We start from the raw sequence: 12313 nt of genomic DNA, 5'->3' as shown, positions 1-12313 counted from the left end.
CTGTTGCGTTAAGTGTCTTGAAAACCTTTCACAAGGTAGCAATTGTCGCACGGTATGGTTGATTAAACATTGTATCAGCTTACTTTATGCTGTTTCGTATCAGGAAGACGCAGTCGCACCTGTTAACTTGTTGATCATCATTGGTCATATTGTGCTACTGGTTGCATCAACTTTCCAGCGCGTCGGTGGTTCAGTGGTAGAATACTCGCCTGCCACGCGGGTGGCCCGGGTTCGATTCCCGGCCGACGCAGCTTTTTCCATCGTTTTTTATTATTATTTATTAATCGCATTTATTATTCAATGTAACTATTATAAGAAAATAAATCAGTCTGTATTAACTTTTACTGTTATTTAATTTAATGTAGGGCTTACACCAGTGACGTTACCCATGAACTGCACATATATATTTTAATTTCAAGTCTTAGTGTAATTATCTCTTGTAATTTCGTCCATATACGAAATAATTAACGGTAAAACGCGTTTCAATTGATTAATGATAAATAGTTTGTTTTTACTAAGCTATTCTGTGTGAAGTAGTGTAGAATTGCAAATAGATTTATATATCCCATATGTTTAATGGATTTTAACAGAGAAGAATCTCGGTAGTTTAAAAAGAAAGCTATATAGAAAATTGTGATTTGGGTACCTTAAAGGTCTAGTTGGGCACCGCTTCATTACGCTCAACTAAGTTGTTAAGGTCTGCTAAAACCATACATCATATATCATAACCGTTTCTGGCACAGGGGTATTCTAACACAATTTGAATTGAATCACAATTTCGGGAAGCCATGTTTGAAATTTTATTTTTCAGCAATCCGATCGAAAAACTTGCTATCAATCAATGCGTATAATGTCATCTGCAACTACGCCAACACGTGCATGCCTCTTGCATTCAATATATAAATCATATTAAATCATTAAATACAAGGTGCTATGATTTCAAAGCGAAACGAGACTCAAAAACCTCATGCTGTAGCAATAGAAATAGCACTATATTGGCACATCCAAAGAAAAACGCGAACTTTTTTGTTTTATAAAATTTACTCTGCATGTTTACGTCTTTACATGATAATAGCTAATATTGTATACCAGCGGTGTTAAGTTTGTTATTGTATATGCATATTGAGGTTAATCGTATCTGAGTTGTGGACTCGAGTGTTATTCTCTTTTATAAATCGGTATAAATGATTCTTAATTAAATAATCCATTAAAGTCGTCCGAGTACGTGTATGGACTAGTAAGAACTTGCGCACGTTAGCTATTTTATAGATTTTTCATGAACACTAAGCTTTCGCTGTTTAACTTGTTTTTAAAATAAAACTGTCGCATTCATTGCATAAACTTACATGACTGCATAAAGTATAAAATATATACCATTTGATCATATATAAACAGAAAAAATTGGTCTCAATTTAGCCGTTTTTTAAAGAAACAGATCGTAAAATTTTGAAAACATGAACCTGGAAATGTTTGCCAAAAACTATCGACTTATACAGTCACCTATATCTGAAACGAATTTTGATTGTTAACAATCCCTTTACCATGCTTTTTAACTACTTCTTTCATGTATTTCCTCGGAAAACTTTAATAAAAATAATTAATGATAAATATGAAAGGATTTCACCTTTTTATGACACAGGCGCCACCTGAGTGTACTTCACACGGCAGACGTGCCATCTGAATGAGTAGAACCCACAAATTCACACTGACATACTGTACGCTATTTTCAAACGACATACAATACAATGCTGCAATAATTCACTGTATGACATGAGTTAGCAGTTATATGGATATTTATTTATACAATACATAAGGCCGAACCCGCCGGGTCGATTATTTATTAAGCGCCTTACTGTCAGTTCTATATATTTATTATTAGTGTTGTTATTATGATCTCAGTACTGCATCATTACTCTCATTGAATGTAATGGATGCTCATATAATATTATTATAAGGTATTATTATATACACGCCGACTTCCACTCTACATATTTATATAAACAGTCGCGAGCCCGGCAACTTGGTTGAATGTCCTTTTCAGCTGTTAAATCAAATTCCGCTTAGTCGTAATCTCCTTCTAGTGAAGTCAAAGCACGCGAGCACTGATCTTCAAACCCGAAATTCGACAACGGCAAGGAACCCGTAACTAAAAGTGCCCGATAGCACCTAGTAATTATCATAAGCGAAACAAAAAAAGGTAGACAAAACATACGCACTGCATATCATTGATAAAAAAGAAAAACGGAAAGTTTGCAACCTTTTAGTCTGTTAAATATCATATGATTCTTAAATCGTAAATATGTTTATAGCTCATTATATATATATATATATATATATATATATATATATATTGTCTCTCTCTTATATATATACGTGTAATAGAGTCACATGTTGTTAGGAGCATATGCCGTGTCCAGTAGCAACAATATTAATCATGGCTTTAGTAAGCAATACAAAAGCATATGCTGATTTCTATCACTATTCCATAGTAACCTTCGTAGGCGTTTGCACTGGATATAACCATAAAACATAAGATTTGTCGTCGTGAATTATTAGGTGAAAATAACTGAAAAATAATGGACAAAAAGGCTCGCCGTTTACAGTAAAATAGAAGTGGACCTATTTCTCCTAAGCACAATAATCGCATATACACAACAATCACGCCCACAATCAGATCACACATTATCAGATAATATACACTGGCCGTTTTGCCCGCACAATTGTATCCCTTTTTTCTCATATATTCACTCCGTTGCAAATCCATCCCACGTATGGTTATTATACGATTTTATATATGAGGTTGATATATATATATATATATATATCTCGCGTGTATTGTCTCTGTCTTACAGTATTTCCAGGAGCTTAACAGCTAGCGGGCTAGCTATAGCAGCATATACATGAACATGTAGTAGACAGAATTACCCGCCATTTCAACAGGGTGACAAGAATATCTTCGCGCACGTTTTCGGTCATCTGTATTCTACAATGTCCACCTCTCCCTACTTAAATGTCAGAGAGAGGGAGTTGGTAATTTCCGACTCGATAATTTTCTCTTTATTAGCAATTGTAATTGTAGGTTTCGCCATTCCTTTTTTTAACAACTAACTTAACAGGTAGATACAAACATTGGCACACTAACTGACCGCCACGGGTGGCTGTTGCGCCAACTTGTGGAGCAAGCATGTCCTCATTAATCACCATTCGACTCATAGGCCATTCACTGCAGTGTACTTTGTATAACAGCTGTCTTAGCCATTCTACGAACAACATTTGTTTGGTCGATATATCTACTATTGGTTCAATATTTACGATTAGCAATTTTAATACTATTATTACGTCATATTACTGCTTTCACAATGATTATTCTAATTGCCATGAATTTGTCGTCGACGGTGCAAACTCTGCCCGTCGGTCGATCAGTTAGCAGGCCAGACTTTCATGCTTTCCCCATCTAATCTTCTTTGTCTTTCTCTTTCCTTCATCTTATTACTGTAATGTACTTGCTGAATGGATAAATGAATACTTATTTGACTTCATCCCGTTTAGTCTCTAGACATTGGATTGCTTTTTCGCTTACTGCTACTGCCACTACTGCTACTTGCTCCAGAAGCGAAGTTCGTTACTGACTTCTTTCGAGCCATCAGGGCCTCATCGCTCGACATAAGTGCCTTGGCAAACGCGTTATCATTAGACGAGATCAGGCCGCCACAGGCCACCTTGCTTGGGCCACCAGTGGCCATGTTTGCGGAGGCAATTGTTTCCAGCATAGTGGGTACTTCACCAGTGACGAAGCCCTCCTCCGTAGTAAAGAATCCTTCCGGCGCGTCTTGACCTCCTGTTATGGTTGACGTAGCCTGCTGAGGATGGTGGGGCTGAACACTGTGGCCTTCAGCAGCCTGTGTTTGGCTTGTGCCATCGGTTGGTTGCTGCTGAGCCTGTTGCTGTTGTTGCTGCTGATTAGAAATATCGGCGAGATCTTGTTTCGTTGGTGAGTGAACTTCGCGAAGCTTGACTTCGTTCTGGGACAAAAACACTTCGACAACGGCCACCGGGATGTCATCCTGAGGGGCTTGGCCGACACCAGATTCACCATCATCAGGTTGGTCCGGTGAACCAAGTTCCTCTGAGGGTGGACTCTCCTCCTGTGAATCCGTTTCGCTGTCTGCTCCGGCAATGGCACCCATGCGGTCCTCGTTATAGTCTATCTGCAGATCTGTTCCTGAATCATTTATTTGAAGTCATTAATTTCAATCAAGTAAAAATCAGGTAAATCACATGTCAGTGTATTAGGGCAAAAGTAAAATAAGTTTTATCATTATTAGTATTAGCATAAATATCGAGCCTAATTTTCAACTACAAAAATAAGTTCACTGACTTCTAACAATTTCTATTGCTGAAATGTTCTCCACGAAATATACCAAAAATTGTCGAGTTCTCAGTTGTTATTTACATGCATTCATAAGAAACTGACCGCTAAAAGTGATTTTTACAGTTCTTTACTGAAATATTACTAAAGTATACAAACAGTTCTACAGCAAATCAATAAATAATAATGCCAACAGTAACACTAACCTCTGCGTCGTGAGCGCGTGGAGGTTTTGATGAGATCAGTTTTGCGCATACTTTTTTGCTTCTTAGTTAGAGGCTTCTTACTCAGTTTCGGTTGGGGCAATTCGGGTTCTTGTAAAAGCTTTTCCACGGCAGATGTGGCCTCGTCAACAGCTTTCGACTGTATGGGAGCAACAGACACTACAGGCACTGATACGGTGGGTGACGCCAGAATCTTGGCACTGACCGGCTTTCTCATTTGCTGCACAAGTGGTTTTTTAGGAGGCGGCTGTTTGCGCTCAACGGTCGCCTTTGGCAGCTGAGCCTGTATGGGTTGTTTCCTGTGGACAGTCACCAACTGCTGAACAGCAGGATGTTGATCAGCCGCCACTGTCGCTGTGTTTGATGTGCTGGTGGTCGTCGATGAAGGCAAGAGCTTCTCCAGGGCGGGTTTCTGCGCTTGTGGTTGTGCAAACTTTGGTGGGCCTATAGATCGTACAGTCGTCGCCAATGGCCGCGTGAAGATAGCAGGACTTCGGGTGACCAGGATGGGTGTTGAACTTTTCGCGGCATTAGCACCCGGTGTAAATACAATAGTTGTCGGGGGCGGTGGGGAGGGAGTCGCCTGTACGGTTATCTGACGTTGTTGCACGACTGGACGTGGTGGCACCAGGCTTCCTGAGGGGCTAACGGTGCGAACAACCAGTTTGCCACCTGTGGGCAACATTGTCACCGTGCCTTGACGAAGCGTTTGGACAGATCCGGCTTGACTGATGGTTGGCCGCATCGTAATTAACCGGGCTTGACCTTGTGCTGTGGAACCGGTGGGAGCAAGCAGTCGTGGCGCACCGGGACGTGATATAGAGGTAATTATGCGAGGTCCTCGAATAATAGATGGCCGTATTGCGGCTGTTACCACACGCGGAACTGATGTTGTGGATGAACCAGTTATGCTGCTTGTACGCATCACCACTGTATCAGGAGTTGCGGAACTGGATGTAGATCCTGCGGTCAAACCAGTCGGGCGAACTGCGCACGGGAACATTTTCACCGAGGGTGGTCTAGCGGTCACCACCTGAACTCGCGGGGTACCGGTCTTTCCTGCTAGCCCTGTTGTTGAAACATTTGCCTGAACAGCAGCTCCGGCTAGACGAATATTGCCAGGTTGACCGGGTGTGCTGACAAGCGGTCGATGAACGACTTTGTTCATAACGATCGTCTTCATAATTCCTGACCCCATTGGCGACCGTAAACCATTAGCTGGTACAGTAATGACCACAGGGCGAGTCGTCCCACTGGTCGAAGTCTGAACCTGTACTGGTAACGACATTGTTACTTGGCTTGTCGGAATTTGTACCTGAAGCGGTTGTGAGGTGACGTTTGAACTAGAACTGGTAGGCTGCACAACGATAGGGGGCGCCACCATTGAAGGAACAACGACGTTTACTGTAGGAGTAGGTGCCTTTTGTGCAATCGCAAAAGGCCTCGCCAAGCCCGACGCCGAAGCCGGAGGTGACATAACTGTCGGTCGCGTGACAACTATAACATCGGGTTTCTTGTTGAACGCCGGGCCGGCTTCATCAAGTGGTGCCTCTGACTCTGTTACAGCGTCATTGGCTTTGCTAGTTATTGCTCCACGTGCAAACAAATCAGAAGAGTCCTCGAAATCGTCCATAACCTTGCGTTTTCTCTCACGTTTTCCTTGCATAATAGTTGGTGCCTCGAACAATGGCACCTTTGGAATTGACCTATCATCCATTTTCTGCTTTTTTGATTGGGGTTCATCGCCACTGTCTTGCGCCGCCTGCCTTGGCGATCCAACGCTTACAGCAATCTGCTGAGTGCGAGGTGGGCTAGCGCCAAGTGGCGTTGGCGGTGCAGAAGACAATTTCTGCTCTAGTTGTCGCAGATGTTCTTCCTCGTCTAAGGTTTCTTCTGCCGTATCTGTATCCGACCCCCGCGAAACCCGAATAGGCTGCTTCTTGGTGACAACTTTAACAGTCACTTTACGTGTCTGACTTTCGGGCACACGGGTGTCCAAGATCCTCTTAGGTGATCCTGATCCCGCTTCAAGCAAAGGAGGCGATCCTGCAAGACTGCCGTCCGCTGAGCGGATTCCTGTACGCAGTGGAGATCCACCAGCGGGAGACTCTAAGATTGTAGAAACGCTTCCTTCTTCAAGCCCATCCTTTTGAGAAAAGCCGGCTGCTTCTATTGTAGATTCATCATTTCGTTTGTCATCTGCCTCGCGTTCGGATCTAGGACGAATCGGAACAGGCAGAGAAACCTTGAGCACGTTCTTTTTTCCTCGGCCCTTCGGAGCCAATTTTTGGGCAAGTCGGGCCTGTTTTTGTTCCTCTGTAAGTGGCGGCCGGCCACGACGCCTCGGAGTAATTGTTTCCTTCTCATTATCAGTAACAGCAGAGTCATCAGTAAGTGATGTGCCGTTAGCAACATTGCCCTTACCTGTTGTATCCGAAAAGGCCGTACCGGATTCATCTTTCGACGGCGAGAATGTCACGTCTGGTTTTCCAGCCATACTTGAGCGTCCGCGTCGTTTTGGAACATCTACGTCCGAACCCGCCGATTCAATAGTAGCTCTATCCATAACAGATTGCTTGTTCTTAGGTGGCCGACCCCGTCTTTTAGGCTGACCTTCAGTACTCACTCTTGGCTCCTCTTCATTAGATGTTGAGGCCAACACTCCAAGGCTGATAGAAGCTGCGATCGCGTGCTTAGGGGGCCTATCAAGCCATTTTGGTATTTCAGTATTGATTAGTGGTACGTCTTTAGCATCCTCTGATGCAGCTTTCGAAGATGGTAGACGTTCGTCTTGCAAAGTTTGAAGGCTCTTTTTAGGAGGCCTACCGCGTTTTTTAGGTGCAATAGCTTCAGGCAAGGACATGTACTCGGCATCCTCGTTTGTTTTATTCTTGTTCACGGCTAATGCGTTTCCGTTCTTCCCAGGCCGTCTTCCACGCCTTTTGGGTGCTTTAGGTTTTGCCAGGGATGGTTCTCTATCGCTGGTGACTTCCGTACTGTTCCGAACTGAAGATTCCAGGCGTTTCTTAGGAGGTCTACCACGTTTTTTGGGTTGCGCAGGCTCATATAGAGCAACCGCATTATCATCTTCCGGCTCAGTGTCGGATAATCCTCCTAAAAATACTCCTAAGCTGATCTTTGAAGGTCTACCGCGTTTTTTAACTACTCGATTTTCAATTTGAGATTCTTTAGTTGTTTTGCGTGGACGACCGATATTTCGCTTTACAAGTTCTGGGTTAGCGCTCTCCATTTGTTCCTCGGCTTTTCTCAATCTGTCGACATCATTTTCTGCGGTAAATTTCTTCGGTCGACCCCTTTTTCCCGGCGTCGTGCGCAGTGTTGCACCTTCGCTACCATCCTTACGATTCAGAAATGGTTCGTTGGCTAATTGAATATTATTATATTCACTAATTCCATGGCTTGCACTGGATGGAGCTTGGTCGTCTGTTGATAATTTAAATGATCGCCCTCGACGGAACGCTCCCTCACCTTCGATTAAATTAATGTCGGGTCTTTTATCATGCCGATTTTCACCTTTTCTTGGCCTCCCTCTTTTGACTGTTCGAACAACGACCTCTGGTTCTTCCCCACGTTCGTCCACTGTCGTATCATAATCTAATCCTTCATAATGTTTACCAATTGATGTTACATATATTTCTTGAGTAGCGTCACTTTCTACAGTAATCTGTGAATCACTAGATAGAAAATCTCTGGTTAACTCTGGTATCTGTTGTCTTGCTGAATGCGTTGTGGTTGCTATTTCGTCGGCGACTTGAATTTCGGGCAAGGTTGTGCTCTTCTTTTTCTTAGGTGGCCGTCCTCTTCTGGGTTTTTCCTTTTCAGGGAAAGCCTGCTTACTTCTTTGAATCTCGTTTTCCATTTCTTCCCGTGCAGCAGCACTTAATTCTTCAATTGCTCTAATATCTTCCAACGCTGCATCATTCGTAGCATCATACGACTCTTTCGCTTTACCTGATCTTCCATATTTGCGCTCTTTTAGAAAACCTGCCGATTTCTCCCAACGAGTTTTACCAATACTGCTCTTCTTTGGTGGCCGACCCCTACGTTTCTTTTCCACTTTTTCTTGTGTTGCTGATTGTCGATGGCGTACCGTTTCCTCCCCGGACATCTCAACCGTTTCTGATTTTCGAGGTGGTCCGCGACGAGGGCCCGGAGTTTCTGCATCCAGACCTATAAGTTCCGATTCAGAAACGCTTAGATCGTCATGTCTCTCCTTTTTTGTATGTGGCAGGTTGCTTCTAGGTAATTCTGCCCCTGTCGTTAAAACGAGCTCTGATTTTCTCGGTCTACCCCTTCCCCGTAAAGCTGGGATTCGAACTTCCTCTAGGGGCAGTTGCTGTCCTTCGTCCCGTTGATCAGAGTCAACAAGCTTTGCCCCAATTGTATCGGTTGCTTCATGAGTCCCCTCTTCGCAAGCTACTTCCAGGTGGGTTTGCTCTACAAAGATCTCAGTTTTTCTTGGGCGGCCCCGACGAATTGCTTTTGGTACAGCACTTGTATCTTTCTCTTTTTCATCATCGCTTAAGCTCTCGCCGTTCAATAATTCCTTAACGACTTCATTTGCGTCATTTTGTTGAACAGTATCTGGTTTCTCAACGAAACCAGTTGCATCTAGCTCAACCTCATGATCACTTCTTGCTGATACGTCATCTCCTGTTTCAGATCTACTACCTGATTCTACCAATTTCTCTGACTCAACTCCTTTGGCATCGTTTTCGGTGGAAACACTAGGACTTGCTCGTTCCCCTTCTATTGTAACAGAAAACCTCGCAGCGTCCACTTTGTCAAGGTTGAAATCGGTATTGGGTTCGGCGTCAATAGCGGCTTTAACGGCGGCGAGATAGCCAGCAAACTGAATTGTGTCTGAAGGCTCCTCAGCCTCTTGGTCGGCCTTAAAGTCCTCTTGGTCTGTGGCCAAAGCTTCGACCGATGCCAAGAAGCTGCGCAGTATCTTTCCGATAGAAATTCTGGCCATTTTTGATGCAGCTCGTGCAGACTTAAATCCAGCGTTCTTTGGAGCACTGGTTTCCGAGTTATTATAAGCCGATTTTCCGTCACCGGTTTTCAGCGGGGTTTTTTCACTCAGCCTTTTGAGGTTAAGGTTCCCACGCGGAGTAAGCTGAATCCGCAGTTTGCTTCTCACTGCAGCAGCCTTCTGGAATGGTTAAACATTGATTCGTCAATTCTTTAGTAACATAAAATTGCTTACAATAACTGTCTGTACAGGAACGATAGTGAATCCGTGGAAACCCATATCGATAAATCATTGGCAGGTAAGAACCGTTTATAGAATGAAAATACATATACAAGTTTAGCAAAGCTACGTTTAGTTAAACTATGTGAAACACAATGAATATGTTGAAACTCTTATTTTACCTTTTTTTTTATGATATTTTACTCATATTTTACGTATATATTTAATATATAATATAAGGTAAACCGATATTTAACATACTATTTAACATTTATAATAAGTATATATATATATATACTAACGATGCTTACTAATTAATACTAAATGCTGAGTGAAAAGCGCAGTATTTAGTAAAGCTATTCGACGGTAGCATTAGAAGTTAAAATTAGAAAAATTTGATTAGAGTATGCATATATTTTCTGACAAGGTCACTGACACTGGTCTACTAGGGTAGCACACCCGATAAAGGCACAAGTTATTACAATATTCGACCTTTAATATATAAAATTTATTATTTTAAAAATGCATATTCCGCCTATCTCGTTCAATCAATGATTTCACTAATTCTTTTGTTGATCGAACTTTCAATTAAAATAATGCCACGATCATTGGCTGAGAGTATTCAACCATTAAGACCAGATTGTTCTCAGCTTTTATCGTATGATAAACGATGGGATCACATCAAGAAGCATTGTTCACTGCTATTGGAAAATCGATTTCTTATAAGTGATTGCCTTTTCTTTTATATAAAATAAATCTCTCGAGGTTTTACACCTGGCTAAGCGTCGAGTGCGCCACTCCGCCAAAAATGGTCACAGGTAATCGAATTCAAAGGCAGGCTGAAGCAGACCCTATAATCATTGTTGACAACTATTGTCTTATCACAGTTGCTCAAAACGCAACATTTTGCAATTAGAGTTGTTTATTATATCTAGCTCCATTTTGCAAATCAGATCTATGTAGTGTGACGTTCATTTTGCAGTTTCTCCATCGTTAACGCGGCATACCAGCTTGTCAAGGCCGATATGAATCGCACGAATTAATCCTGTAAGTTACTACTGGTTGTTGGCCCATAACAACTGAGGAAGCAAATGAATGTTTAGGTTTCGCCTTATTGGTTATAAAAAAACTATTTGCTCGTAGTTTAAACAGAAGGAATACGCTTTGCAGATTTTCTTGAACAACCAAGAATAACCATTCACCAGGGATGTTATCTATAGGAAGAGTCTGAGAGTTTTGGCGCCATACGTCAACCTATATGAAGGGTAGCTGAGCTCAGCATCGATAGCGATTATTTTCTATGGCCCGTTGGTTTTACAGTAGCTAAACACGGCTCCGCTGACCGCGTCAGGTGTCAACACGCTCCTCAAGCTGTTTTATTGCTTCGAGGCACAGACCAATTTATAGAGCAACTTCGCTAGGCAGTAGTAGACCGAATTAGCTTAACGGACTTAGTACTCTTGGCTGGTTCCTTCAAAATCGGCCAGAAACCTATAGCAGCCACGTGATTTAAACAGAGATCAAGATGACTGATGGAACATATAGGCAGTACACTCTAGACAGAACGGATGATCAGAAGACAGGCGGCAAATCGCTTTTACTAACCAATTTTTCCTCGGTGATACTGTTGTGTCCAGCGCCATTTTCGGCCGGCCCAGTGGCCGCTGAGTCGTCCATTCCTGTCTACTTGCAACCGCACTGCAGCACATTAATGAGAGACGATCCAAAAGGCCACCGTTCGCTTTGTTGCCGCCGTCTGCCCGAACAAGCGGGCAGATATGAGGTCTTTCAGGCGCGTTCCTTTGAAGGTGAAAATATAACTAGCCACGGCATCGCCTATGGTAGGAAGGGCATCTACGTACTCAATTTATGCTTACAGCCACTCGCGCTCACCTGAACTGGTGGCTGGGGGTCTACGGCCGTTTGGCAACACTCAGGGGGCCTCAGAGGGGGCCGCCAACGTTTATATGAATCCTGCGCACAAACACAACCAAACTTGAAAACAACAGAGACAGCGAAAATGGCGCAAATTTTCGAGCCAAAATGGCGGCGAAATCTATGAACCACAAAAGGCACCACATATCGAGCTCGATTAATGATATTGAGCTTATACAAATCTTCTTTTCCGTGTAGCTGATGTGTCGTTGTTTTAAATGATACAAGTATATTATCTATATTTCAATATTCACTGAGTTTTCATTAGTGAGCACAAGTAAATCGCAAAAGATGTCGTTTACCATCCATTGAAATCATTCACATACATTGCATGGAGCCGTATTTCCATGTACTAGCTATTAGCATTGTATTTTTTTGACAAACTATACGCTGCCCCGTTTGTTTGAGAGAAAATCTATTGAACAAATAAAAATCAGTGTAAAAAAAAAATAGAATAAGTGCATATAACGTAATTTACATTACGCCATAAGGATCGATCTTTTCTATATGCCCATGGGAATGTCACTGTCCGCTAACGTCAATGTAAGCCCAATTATTATTTTGAGTGGT

The 12313-nt window shown here is 42.5% G+C and overlaps 1 protein-coding gene and 1 non-coding gene across 2 annotated transcripts; one reads left to right on the top strand and one right to left on the bottom strand.

The window, feature by feature from the left end:
• Positions 1 to 179: 179 nt before the first annotated feature.
• On the top strand, positions 180 to 250 carry TRNAG-GCC (transfer RNA glycine (anticodon GCC)). Its single transcript has one exon. It is a non-coding gene; the product is annotated as a tRNA-Gly (tRNA).
• Positions 251 to 1757: 1507 nt separating this feature from the next.
• LOC111265109 (uncharacterized) lies at positions 1758 to 11824 on the bottom strand. The gene is made up of 3 exons (XM_022841508.2): positions 11414 to 11824; positions 4576 to 9769; positions 1758 to 4222 (listed from the first exon to the last, which is right to left on the bottom strand). The coding sequence occupies exons 1-3, from the start codon at positions 11483 to 11485 to the stop codon at positions 3546 to 3548; spliced, it is 5943 nt and encodes a 1980-aa protein (XP_022697243.1). The 5' UTR covers positions 11486 to 11824; the 3' UTR covers positions 1758 to 3545.
• Between the last annotated feature and the right edge of the window lie 489 nt (positions 11825 to 12313).

Source organism: Varroa jacobsoni, unplaced genomic scaffold (assembly GCF_002532875.2).
Source record: "Varroa jacobsoni isolate VJ856 unplaced genomic scaffold, vjacob_1.0 scaffold_934, whole genome shotgun sequence".
NCBI classification, from domain to species: domain Eukaryota; kingdom Metazoa; phylum Arthropoda; class Arachnida; order Mesostigmata; family Varroidae; genus Varroa; species Varroa jacobsoni.
The sequence above is the reverse complement of the archived record's forward strand: the minus strand, read 5'-3'. Positions and strand labels throughout refer to the sequence as shown.